Raw genomic sequence first — 12,216 nt, 5'->3', positions numbered from 1 at the left:
ATATATGTATGTATTAGATTTAGCAAACGTAATGTATAACCTGGCCAATATTATAATGAGATTAATTACGAAATAGAATTGAGAATTTTGTTTTGTGTTGAACCTTAAAAATATATATTTTGTCATATTGTGGTTTGGGTTTACAGCTCCACGTGCAATGACGTCGGGAGTTGCGCTTGCTCTATGTCACGTGACGGCCACTATGCGTCACGTGTCTCTGTTGTTGCGTGAGCCGCCGCAGTCTTGCAGACTCTCCTGGAGTAAAGTTTGAAATGGCACGAAACGAGGAGAAACAACAAGGGAAGCTGAACAGACTGTGGCTGCAGAAAGAGAGGGAAGGTGCGCAGCTGCCCGCAGTAACAAATACTTTCATTTTATTAATATTTGACCGATAAAAACACCTACAGCTAGCTTAAACTGTTAGCTAACGTCCCAGCGATGCTAACTCACAGTCGTTAGATTAACTGGTTTCAATGAAGGAAAGAAGAAAACTAATGTGCTTTATGTACGTAATATTAAAAGGCACTTATCCCTTCTTTATAGGACTGATTTATCTCTTAACCATGCCGTCATATTGTTTTATATTTATGCCCATTCTGAGCTTATTCTTTCTGTCAGTATTAGGTGTCATACATCATATGATTCAGGGGAACCTGCCCTTTCTTTCTGATGCAGTGTAAAGTCACCATTATGCATTCATTTCCTGTGTTTGTGTATACCATATGTGACATTTAAAAGAGCCCCACCAGTGAGATACTGTTGAATAACTCTGTAGTCAACAAGGGGGATTGTTGTTTGTATTTAATTGTGAAAAGATGTTTAGGTGTTGTGGCTCTTTGTGTGAGGTTTGGTACATATGCACCTTTTCCTCGGTGAGTTACAACCATTTATTGGATTTTTGTTCTAGGCCAGCCACCGTGTTTTTGTTTGTTTTTTATTATTCACCATGTTGCTCAGAGTAAATACTGAGCTTCTCACGAAACCAAAACTAATGTTTTCTCTTAAAATGTAATTTACAGAGGGACGCCTCAAGGATGTACATGAGCGGAGACCCAAGCTGGTAATGAAGACGCACTTCACCTCAACTCACTTCTACTATTTCACTAGTTTGTTGCAGCCATCCCTTTTCTTTTGCAGTCTACTCTTAATTCAGTCGCCTCTGTGAAAAAGTGGATCCCCAGCATCAAGAATGAAATAGAGTATTATCTGCAGGTGAGTGTATTGTTGGTTATGTGTGAGATGGATTCCATGGAGAAGGTTTCTGTCTGAAGTTAAATGTCTGTTTTTGTCGTTTCCCTCTCAGCAGTCGCAGCTGTCTCATTACCCGGAGAGGAAGATAGCCGAGTTCCAGCAGCACATCGAGGCCTTGGAAAGAGAGTACAAAAGATTCATCACCAAACTACGAGTTCTGGACCCCGCCTGCAAACATAAGCCCTGGACTCCTCGAGCATACTGCAAGAGGAGAGCAGACACACAGGGCTCTCCAAGTATCGGTCAGTGTGTTAAAGCTCGTGAATAATCTCTCACGTACAGTAACAGTTTGTGCTCTTATTAGATATAGTTTTAATCATCATCATGTTTTCACTCTTTTTAAAGAATAGTTCATTCAAGAATGTTTATCACGACAGAACAGATCTACGTCCTGAGGAGTTTCTCTCTAAAATGTTTATACAACAAGATGTCTGAACAAATATTTCATGTTTAGAGTTTCTAAGACACACATGAATGCAGTGAACACTTTTGTCAGGTGACTGTAGGACAGGTAGAGCCTCGGGAGAAAGTAAACTGTAGTACTCTGGACCAATGTGTGATTGTTAGACTTGAGAACACTGTTTTTGCTGTTACTGGTCTAATATCCTTTTGTTTCTGACTGAATTTAATTTTGGGTGAACGGTTTATTGAAGCCAGAAGTAGCTAACCCTTCATCCCTCTATGTATCTTCACTCTCATTCACAGTGAAACACCCTCGGCCCTGTGACTCACATGATGGTAGCGGTCAGAGTGGAGGTGAGAGTGACTCGGCCAGCAGTTGGACAGGATGTCACAAACCCTCAGCCCCTGAGAGAAAGTCCCCTCTCAGCCATTCGCAGAGCAGGTTTCAAACCCTTGTCCCCACCAACCCAAACTCAGAAACCTCAGACCAGGACCAGCCCCTCTCCTTTGACCACACGAGGCTGGCGGTGGCCACTGCCGCGTTCAGAGGGCCGCCACTTCAGCGAGACTCCTCTCAAACACAGAGCCTAGCCCGGGTGCTGCAGTCCGGCCTGCCAAACCTGAGTAACGCCTCAGTGAGGCAGACGCTTTCAACCCAGAGCAGAGACGCACGGAACGTCAAAGACCGTAAGTCAGGCTGTGAAGCTGCAGAAAGGAAACCTGGGAAGTCGTCCAACACTGGGACAACGGAGGAGAGGACAGGTCATGTCCTGGGACTAGACTGTTACTCTTCCTCCGATGAGGACACGTGATGTTTTTCTTTCATCAATAAATTGAATGATTCCCGTTTTTAACACTTTGATGCTCTGTATTCATTCAAAGGCATCCTCAGTGGTGTCATATTAGACTATTAGACATGTGGATCACAATATCTGGAATACAGAACAGCTGAATATTGAAGCCCCGCTAACAAGACCTGCATAAAGGAAAAGTGTATGTGTGCAAGAAAAGACATGAGTAATGTCGTTCATTTCAGGTTGACGGGTTCATTGTAATTTTCAGGCACTACTCCGTTTGTGCAATCAGTCATCGCGACCACATCGATCTCCATTATGCAACACAGAGGAGGGAGACTCCATGAGAAACAGACGGTAATTGAGTAGAGATACTTGCTGATTCAGTTATTCATTTTACTCTCGTCTGGCTGCATGAACTGGAACAGCAGCACTGAACATGACCTGGTTAGACCCCACAACGCCACCCTCCCACTTAACCCACCCTGTGCTGCCGCCGCTGCTACTGCGAGGACCGCATGACACTTCTGGGAAACAGCCTCATCATCTTGTAGACTGCAGACACTGTGCAGTTTATGGTTGAGTTTGACGTGGTTACCCTTTCAGTTGGAGCTCTGTGTGCACACTCACTGCAAGGTGGGTTTCCCTTCGTCTCTGCAGGGGCGCTTGAGAGAGAAAATGAAACTTTTTGCAACAGTGGACAGAGCAGAGGTCTGAGAGCTTCTCTTGCAGGTGGCAAAAAACACACAAGTGGTGGGCCAGCTAAGCCTTCTCTGCTGGCCTAGACAGAATCACACAGTTATAGCTATTTTCCAATTTAATTATTTGTCATAAATACACTACATGTATTCTAAATATTTTTTCCCATTAGCTTATTATCTCATTGCACAGCTACTGTCTTCCTCAGTTGCGCTGCTTGTTTTAAGTAGTGCTTTTTTTCTATCAGATTTCGCCCTGATGATGTAAAAACATCTGCCCGGGTCCTGCAGGAGACCCTGTGCAGTTTAAATAAATGGGGACGATATTGTTGATTGTCATATTCTTCAACCAATCAGATCTTTAGTTTGACATGTTGGGTGTGTTCTGTGACATGTCAGAGCCTTCTAGCTGGCCTACAAGTACGTCAGCATTAACGTGCAGTGTGATTGGTCAGTGGGCTAGTGTGACTTTTGTGAAGCTAGCTAGCAGAGCTTTGTAGTAGTAAGAGTTAAAGTTTAAAGATATGTAAGAAGTTGTTACGTGACGTTACATTTTTAGCGTTTTGGCATGTTGGGCGGTGATAATCCCAATATCTGCTGCCTCTGTCAAGCCGACATTTTCAGCTCTCAAACGCATTAAAATCTATTCCAGAAATACAACTGGGGAGGCTCGACTGTCTTCACTGTCGTCCATGAATCGAGAAGGACTTCTTACTGGAACTGAACCGCACCGATGTTCTGAACCGCGTCATTGAACTCTTTGTTCACAAAGAAAGGAGGATGGACTTTTGTCTTTAAATAGTGAACAGCAGCTTTGGTGAGTGAACTGCTTCTGTTTTTACATCTGCAGTATAGCGTTACTGCTGTGTTAATGTTTCTATCGTGTCGTTTTTATGATATGGTTAATATTGTTCCTCTGATGTGAATAATATTTGAATGGTGCCCTTGAGTGTTTGGCGGAATGCGTGTTTTAGCGCCACAGTTTTGCTGGAATGTGCAGAGGCCTGTTGAATCGTGTTATTCTACCTGCTGTGTTGTCATATAAATATATGTGACTGGTTCTTGTGAGTTTGTTCTTGTCATTGTGTTAATTACATATATTTTGACTCTATGCATTGTCCATTAATGACGCAGCATCCCGTCATGCTGGCGTCATAATGAGGTTATCAGGAGGTGGTTGAACTGTAGCAGGACAGCACTGAAGGTATAAAACACACGGCCCGCCACTGACTTATACACAATATACAAGATTGACTTTGACGGAGCGGTTTGTCAAAGTGTAGCCCTGTGAGAGACATCACTGCTGCAGCAACCTTCGCTGCTCTTCCCTTTATTAAAACCCAGAGCCCACTTGATGGTGCTAATAAATATATGTAAGCAGATTTTTCTAGAATTAACAGAAATGATGTCTGATGGAAACCGTTGCAACCACAATGAAGTAACTGCTCTGTATCCTACGAAACGAACCCTAAGGTGGCAGAGAGACCGCAGCGGTATTAACCCCTCACTGAGTGCGAGTACATGCTCAGCTTTCCTGTAAGCTCATCAGTGAGGTATTGGTTGGGGTTAATTCTCACCTCCGCAAAGTATCGCTGTCTCTCGCTGCCAGCTTTTCAAAAACAAGAAAGCCAATGCTGAGATATATGTCCTTTTCATGTGGCAGCAGCATCTTCCCACCAAGAGTACGCAGTGTGCTGCTGAAACTGTTGTATCACTGTTTACTAACGCGCTAATCCTCATAAAGACTGACAGCGTGATAATAGTAATAATGCTTTTTATTTTAAAACAGGTTGAATAAAGATACATGTTGAGATTCAGAGCATGGTTCAGATGTGACAAACCTGAGAGGAAAATAAATCCCCAGCAACATTACAAAGTATGTTACCTGTTGCAATGCATAGAAGATGTTGGGTAGGTGAATGTGGTCGTGTTTTTTTTTTTTTTCTTTCCTTTCGTGGAATATGTGAAAAGGTCTCTTTTCTGATGATGACTTGATGGTGGTTAGTGAGGTGGGGGTCAGCTGAAACCTCTAGCTTCCTCCCTTCAGACTGAGCTGCAGTTTGTCTTCACTCACGTTGCAAAGGTTGAACTATAGGAAGCGCATGAAAGACCCAAACTGTGTGATAAAGCTCGATAAAGTTCTGTAGTTTTATGGTAATATCATGCAGCAACTACTTCTTCATACTATGCATTCAGGTGGAGGGGGATGAGTGGAAGGGTTCTTGGTTTGTGTAAGTTAATGTGCACTTGTCCTCCTGTGGGAGGGGTTTGTGGGTGGTGAGTGGCTTGACAGCTGAAGTGAAGACAGATTAAAGTACACACCTCCTTCGTGCAGAGGCAACAGATGCATACACAAGTTTGTCTCACAGCAGGACCTGCACCATGAGCTATGACCACCAGAGCCCCCAGAGCACCCAGAGCTATCCGTTCCCGCAGGTGTTCCTTGTGGACGGAAGCGGCGGACCGCAGCACTCTGGACAGCAGCCGAACCTCGTGCCCTGCTGGTCCTTCCCGCCGGCCCAGGAGAGGGCGAGGAGCCGGGGGAAGAGTCGGGGCTGCATGGGAGTCAGCCCCGGTCTGGCCCTAATCGTGCTGATGCTGTTCCTGCTTGTGTTTGTGGCCCTCGGGTTCGAAGCCTACCAGATTAACAACATGAAGGCAGAGCTGAGAGAGATGAAAACGGTAAGGGAGCAACAGGATGCTGTGGATATGGAAGTGAAAGAAGCTAATGATAACTGCAGAAGTGTGTGCAGGTAGATAGTTTGGAGGTTCGTGACCGCAGTGTGTAGATGAGAAGGTCAAGAGTTAGAGAAGTGATGACTCCGCAGGAGCTGGAAAAATTAATCAATTAGTTGTCAACTATTTAATTAATCGCCAACTTTTTTGATAATCGGTTTTGAGTAAAACTGATCTGATTCTAGCTTCTTAAATGGGAATATTTTCTGGTTTCTTTACTGAATTACTTTGAGTTGTGGACAAAACAAGGTTTTACTACGAAGTTAATTGAGAAAATAATCAAAAGATTAATCAATAATCGTTAGTTGCCACTCTACTTTTTCTCAAAATAAGCAATGAAGTAATAATTAAGTAGTGATTGTGATGAAATAATGTCAATATTAATGGCATTACTTTGTGTAGACCATCTCTTCTTGCAGTTTTAATGGATGCAAATAAGTAAAAAAAAAAAAGGTGCGACTTCTCTCACCTTTGCAAAGAGAGGAGGTGATCGAGAGGTGTAAGGTGGGAGAGTGGAAAACCAAGCTGGAAAGTTTGATAATTACTTTGCCATCATTTGAAGAGTTAATTTACCCCACTTGTGCTCTGACATTTAGAAATGCTAACCAGGGACTTAATCGTTCCATCTGTGGTCACTGCCCAGTGAGACAGGATTTCCTCTCTGATGTTCTCTGAGTGCTTCTAGAAGAAAGCAAATGTCTGTGTGATGTGGTAATCAGACTTCTCTGTTTCTCCTTCTGTCTCGCTAAAGGTTAAACCCGTGACTGAGTTTGATACGCCTCAGAAGCAAATTGGTAAATATAAACACCTTTCTCACCATGCTGGAATTATTCCCAACAAAGTGCAAATGTTCCCAATGAAGTGAAGGGAGAGAGGAGATGTGACTCTTATCTGGTTGTTTCAGCTCACGAACCCGAGACGAACAGAGAAGAGAAAAAAGACAGACCTGCAGCACATGTGATGGGTAACATGATAATAACAATGTAACATCTACTCTTTAATAGTCCATCCTGCATATGAATGTAAGGGGTGACATCTTTCCTCCTCTCCTGCAGGGCGCATTGAAATAGAAAAATTCCCTCAGACTTTACGATGGGAGCCGCGGGTGGGTCGGGCCTTCACCTCGGGATCGGTGGCGTACAGGTTTGAAGACGGCGGCCTGCAACTGAACGAGAGCGGACTCTACCACGTCTACTCGCGCGTGGAGTTGATCTTCAAGGACTGCTCGCCCTCGTCCTCGTTCGTTCACTCTGTGTTCGTGAGGAGAACGGGGCGCTCCTCGCCTTTGAACCTGATGGAGGCCCACAAAGCGGGTTTCTGCTCTCAGCAGCAGGGGCACGCCTGGACCACAGAGAGTTACCTCGCCTCTGCCCTGCAGCTGCAGGCGCCCGACAGAGTTTTTGTGAATGTATCGCACCCCTTATATCTTAGTCACTCTCATTACGCCAACTTCTTTGGTCTCTACAAGATCTGAGGGCTTTGTGTGTTTTAGTGTAGTAATGATACTCGTGTCTCTGAATCTTACTCATCTCTTTGATTCCTTGTATCATTGCTATCACGTGTAATACCTGCACTGAATAGCTTGATATGAAACGGTCTGCAAAGTCAAAACCCAGGGAAAACGTTGCACAGTCTCATTAATGCCAGCTTTAAAATTGGTTGTGAAATTTGTGAAGCAAGCTCCAGACACATGTGTAACGAAATATTGTGCCTTTTTTTTTTTTAAATAAATGTAGATAAAGTCAGTAAACACTAACAAGCTGATTTAGTGTTACCATTTAAAAACATATATTTATTTTAGGGTGGATCTGGGATCTGATGTCTAAATGTGTGATATAATGGTTGGAAATGAATAAAGATATAATTTAAGTTGATTTTCATTAACAGTGTTTTATGTCTGAGTATGTAATGAACACCCACACGAGTTTTGTTCATGACCACTGGAAAGTATTTAGATAAGTACACCAACTCAAAATGTGGTGTTTCTCCTGATAATTTCCATATATTCCATTGAGGTACAGCAGAAGTCTAGAAACAGGCAGCTTTGTACTCTGACAAATGCAGTTACACTCTCCAAAGGAGCAGAAATGTGAGGAACAAGAATACTTTTTAGAATTAAGCTTACAGAGCACGATGCAGTGCACTTGCATCGTTGTATTTTGACACCCTCATAGCGATGTTCTGTTTCAGTACACCACAAACATTCATGTTATGTGAAGATGTGCAGGCTCGGGCACAGATGAGGGGACCAAACAGTGGCAGGTTTGACGTCTGTTTCCTTCCTGTGTGAATATCACAAGGGTCTCGCTTCTGTGCAAGTCGATTTTTTTGGCTCACGTCTTAACTCAAATATGTTAGTTTCTTTCTCCAGACCTGGCGTGCATCGTAATAAGAACTGAATAATTATGTTTTAAGGTGAACGAATTAACGTTTTTCTGTAATTTTGGGCTAAACCACAAACTACTCAAATAATCTTCTGAGCAACAGAATCAAATTTTTTTTTTTGTATACTTGTACTTAGTGCAACAAGTTGATTCATGAGGGATATAGTGTAGTTGAGCTAGAGGATCATCTCCCTTCATTTCATGTTTCGGAACACTTCAGGAAGCAAATGAGCAAAAAATAAGCAACATTTCACAAAACAAATCAATGGTGTGAAAGGTTTCGCTAAGACCCAAATCAAGACGCAGGTTTACTTACTCTGGAATCAACAGACTTCTGTGGTTGCATCTTGTTCCAATAATCACAAAAATAAGCCAAAAAATCTCTTTTTTGACATGAAAATCTTCAACCTCTGTAGACTTAAAAGGGAGTTGTGTATCACGTATCTGCTTCTCTACGGAAGCCCTAAACAGTCATGATTCAAACATTATACCGTTACCTGGAGATCACATGTTAATTATGTCATTGACTTGAGAAAACAAGCTTTAGTGTCTAGAGTTAATGACATGATTAACTTGTGATCTCAAGATAACAAATGTTTGAATCATGTCAGTTTCAGCTGCTGTAGTTTAACGCTTCTGCAGTAAGGTATTCCATAGTTAAGGGCTTTCGTAGTTTAGGGCTTCTGCAGTAAGGTATTCCATAGTTAAGGGCTTTTGTAGTTTAAGGCTTCTGCAGTAAGGTATTCCATAGTTAAGGGCTTTTGTAGTTTAAGGCTTCTGCAGTAAGGTATAATAATAAACTCATTAAATTTCCATTTATCATTTTAGTGTTACTTCTTTTTTTCTTTTCATCCCTCCATCTTTAATCAGTAATGTGTTTCCTGAGCTTTGCACAGTAAATCACATTTTTTAAAGACCCCGTTTGCACAAACTGAACATTTTTAGAAGGTCTATCCATTTAAAATTGAAGTGTTTTATAAAGAGTTGCCCTTTCACACTACAAAAACAGCCATTTCATCAATAAGTTCACTCAGAAAGATCGTTGTATTTGACAGCCAGGGCAAATGTTGCTCGGCTGTTTACTGCTGAAGTTGAAAACCAATCAAAGATCTTCATTTAAGATATAACTCATGAAGCTTTCTAATCCCCCAAATGGAAGATATGTTATCTTAGAAAGCCATCACATAAACCATCGGAACAGGAAATGTATACGTTTGCTCATCACTCTCACGCTCTTGTGACATTAAGTTAATGATGAAAGTTGCCTCTTTGAATAACTCTGAGTCATGGTTCATGTTAGAAACACTAATTTTTATTATGAGCATAAATATGGATTTGAAACACTGATTTAAGCGGTAGGTTTATATATTTACTGTTTTAAAACAATACTGACTTGCACATTTTACTATGCATTCTAATGTCAACTAAATGTCAGAGATTGTGGACATAGAAACACGGTCCTTTTTCTGTGTTCAAACAATGTGATGGAACATAGAAGGATCTTCTAATTGTTTGTATTTGTAAAATAAAATGTAACTTTCTAAGATACCCAATTGATTTCTCTAATTCTTAAACCATTTTTGCACAGAATGAGGACTGTAGATTTTGTTGAGAGGAGAAACAATTACAACAACCAAAACTACCACGATAGTGATAGTGTAAAAAAGTACCCCTATCTAGATACTTCAGTGCACTCTGGGGCTGTTTTTGTAGTTTCAGTTAAAAGCCCCTGAAATCTGGGCTTCAAATCTGAACTATTTCTCTACAAAATTAAACATGGAGAAAAAAACATCTTTATGTATTAATTATTAAAAGTTTAACATTCAAAAACGCCTGTTGTTGTGCTTTATCAGGACTGTGTGGGTCTGGTTTCACCAGATTTGATCGACAGTGACCAAACAACCCACCAACTGTCATCAGATTCTGACTCAAATCCAAATTTGTGCATCAAAGACGTCTCCTTTTTCCAACTCTGCTACCACCGCTTGAAACCAGCAAGAATAGATTAGAGATTAAAAAAAGAAGAAATACAGATAATACATAGCAACACTTTGGCAGAAAACAGTGTTTGTGTAGGATCCAATCGCTCGTATAAGAAGGTGGCCGAGAAAACACGTTTGTAGGACCTTTAAGGGAAAACCAAATATTTTAGACAACGGTGTGCTTCCAGCTTTGTGGCGACATGACAATGTCCCTGTATTACAATAAGCCAGGTTCATAGAGGATTGTATCTCCATGTTTGGTGTGGTATGTCCTGTGCAGAGCCCCGACCTCAACCCCACCCAACACCTTTGAGATGAACTGGAGCGCAGAACGTATGAACCCGTCAACATCAATGTTGGACTTCTCTAATGGCTGACTGGGAGTAAATCCCTGCAGAGCTGAAACCAGCAGAGTGGAGGCAGATCAATGCGCATGGTCTTAGAATCCACTGTTCAATAACCACATGTGGTGTAATGAACCAGTGTCCACACACTCATATGTCTTGACAACCTGCAGATAACCCATGAGACAAGGACAAGGAGAATGCTGAGCACCATCTTCACCTTGTCTTTAGCTCCATCTAGCAAATATTTCATGAACTGCATTTCATGTGACTGCAAGGCGACGAAACACTTTGTAAATATCAACCGTTCTGTCATAACTACCAATGTCCTGCTTCTTTACAATAACAAAAAAAAATATATATATATTACATCACACCTCTTGTTCCCTATGATGAATATTGGACAGATTTACTCTTATTTTAGTCTTCAAACTCGACATGATTCATCTGAGATTACTGCTGTTTAACTTGTTTTTCAGTGTTGTCTCCTAACTTTACTTTTATCAAGGACAAAATAAATGTTAAACTCACCACATACCATAAATCAACAGTGTTTACTACGAAACCCAAGAAGTCATTGTTTTGTATTTTATCGGGACATTTGGAGCCATGAGGTTAGGTTTCAGGTCAGTTCTTTAAAAGTGTCATTATTAACCTCTGTAGTCTGTAGTCAGCACTCTCAGCCGGGCGCTAAATGTGTTTTTAGCTAATAACAGTTAATTGTAACATTTTGGTCGCCTAAAAATGTTGTATTCAGTGTTCAGTTGTCTCAGCTTCATCCTCTCCTGTCACTTCTGGTTGCAAAAAAACAACATGGCGATGACCAAAAACCAAGATGGTGACGGACAAAACGCCCAATTCAAGGTTTAAAAATTGCAGTCAAACCAGTGTGTGACGTCACGATGACTGCCTCCACTTGTTATATACAGTCTTTTTGTCTTTTTTCCATGTTGCTGTAGCTTAGCCTATACATTTCTCTGTGGGTAGCTGCAGTGTTATGAGGCTTCATTTAATGTAGAGTAGCCTCACTGGTTGCTGGACAGGTAGTGTGTGTGTGTGTGTGTGTATGTGTGTGTGTGTGTGTGTGTGTGTGTGTGTGTGTGTATATGTAAATCTAGATTGCTGGCTTTGTGGGCCTAGAAAATACTTTTTCATGAACTCGAGACCCTTTTACAGCCGACGTCATCAGAAATATGCATTGCCATGTTGGCAACAGAAGTAGCGCTTTGCACCGGGCATCCATATGAGTTAACAAACTTTAAACAAACTTGAAACGGCATCAAAGGCTCTGGTTGTTGCATGTTCAGTCGTAAAGATCTATATTCTAACAGTGGACCCAAGTTCTACAACAATCGGAAAGGATCACGTGTTACAGAGCAGCAAGCATTTTGTGTTAACTGACCGTGTTAACTGGTGACTTTCAGCAGAATGCGTCCGTGGTTTCGTCTTCGATTGGTCTTCTACTTCACTTGTCCTAAACAACAGTGCACGTGCTGCTGAAGAGAGGAGAACCAATATACAAACCAAACATTTCCTTTACTTTGGCACCCTTCACAAAAGACACCGTGGCAGATAATAATGCAACTTCAGCCTAAGTTGTGCTGGAAACTACACGAGTTCAACTT

At 41.7% G+C, this 12,216-nt stretch overlaps 2 protein-coding genes across 3 annotated transcripts; both read left to right on the top strand.

Moving 5' to 3' along the window:
• The first annotated feature begins 216 nt into the window (after positions 1 to 216).
• Positions 217 to 3,821, top strand: LOC116394986 (uncharacterized). 2 transcript variants are annotated; one of them, XR_004213492.1, is made up of 6 exons: positions 217 to 339; positions 1,020 to 1,060; positions 1,138 to 1,212; positions 1,304 to 1,493; positions 1,957 to 3,083; positions 3,798 to 3,821. XR_004213492.1 is itself a non-coding variant. In XM_031868461.1 (5 exons), the coding sequence occupies exons 1-5, from the start codon at positions 273 to 275 to the stop codon at positions 2,463 to 2,465; spliced, it is 882 nt and encodes a 293-aa protein (XP_031724321.1). In that variant the 5' UTR covers positions 217 to 272; the 3' UTR covers positions 2,466 to 3,254. The 2 variants fall into 2 exon arrangements, 1 of the variants encoding a protein (XP_031724321.1); XM_031868461.1 differs by lacking the exon at positions 3,798 to 3,821 and having other exon boundaries at positions 1,957 to 3,254.
• A 421-nt stretch (positions 3,822 to 4,242) lies between these two features.
• faslg (Fas ligand (TNF superfamily, member 6)) lies at positions 4,243 to 8,026 on the top strand. Its single transcript, XM_031868412.1, has 4 exons — positions 4,243 to 5,827; positions 6,633 to 6,675; positions 6,786 to 6,845; positions 6,937 to 8,026. Exons 1-4 carry the CDS (start codon positions 5,528 to 5,530, stop codon positions 7,353 to 7,355), a joined length of 822 nt encoding a protein of 273 aa, XP_031724272.1. The 5' UTR covers positions 4,243 to 5,527; the 3' UTR covers positions 7,356 to 8,026.
• The last annotated feature ends 4,190 nt before the right edge of the window (positions 8,027 to 12,216 follow it).

Source organism: Anarrhichthys ocellatus, unplaced genomic scaffold (genome assembly GCF_004355925.1).
Source record: "Anarrhichthys ocellatus isolate YVR2014 unplaced genomic scaffold, GSC_Weel_1.0 scaffold42, whole genome shotgun sequence".
NCBI classification, from domain to species: domain Eukaryota; kingdom Metazoa; phylum Chordata; class Actinopteri; order Perciformes; family Anarhichadidae; genus Anarrhichthys; species Anarrhichthys ocellatus.
Note: the sequence above shows the minus strand (reverse complement) of the source record. Positions and strands in the feature narration are given on the sequence as shown.

Bases quoted from the DNA above. Each gene is read 5' to 3' on its own strand.
- LOC116394986 (XM_031868461.1), top strand. From the start codon at position 273: ATGGCACGAAACGAGGAGAAACAACAAGGGAAGCTGAACAGACTGTGG. The intron at 1,213-1,303 runs GTGAGTGTATTG...TTTCCCTCTCAG, and splicing joins AAATAGAGTATTATCTGCAG to CAGTCGCAGCTGTCTCATTA. The intron at 1,494-1,956 runs GTCAGTGTGTTA...TCTCATTCACAG, and splicing joins ACAGGGCTCTCCAAGTATCG to TGAAACACCCTCGGCCCTGT.
- faslg (XM_031868412.1), top strand. From the start codon at position 5,528: ATGAGCTATGACCACCAGAGCCCCCAGAGCACCCAGAGCTATCCGTTC. The intron at 5,828-6,632 runs GTAAGGGAGCAA...GTCTCGCTAAAG, and splicing joins AGCTGAGAGAGATGAAAACG to GTTAAACCCGTGACTGAGTT. The intron at 6,676-6,785 runs GTAAATATAAAC...TGGTTGTTTCAG, and splicing joins TACGCCTCAGAAGCAAATTG to CTCACGAACCCGAGACGAAC.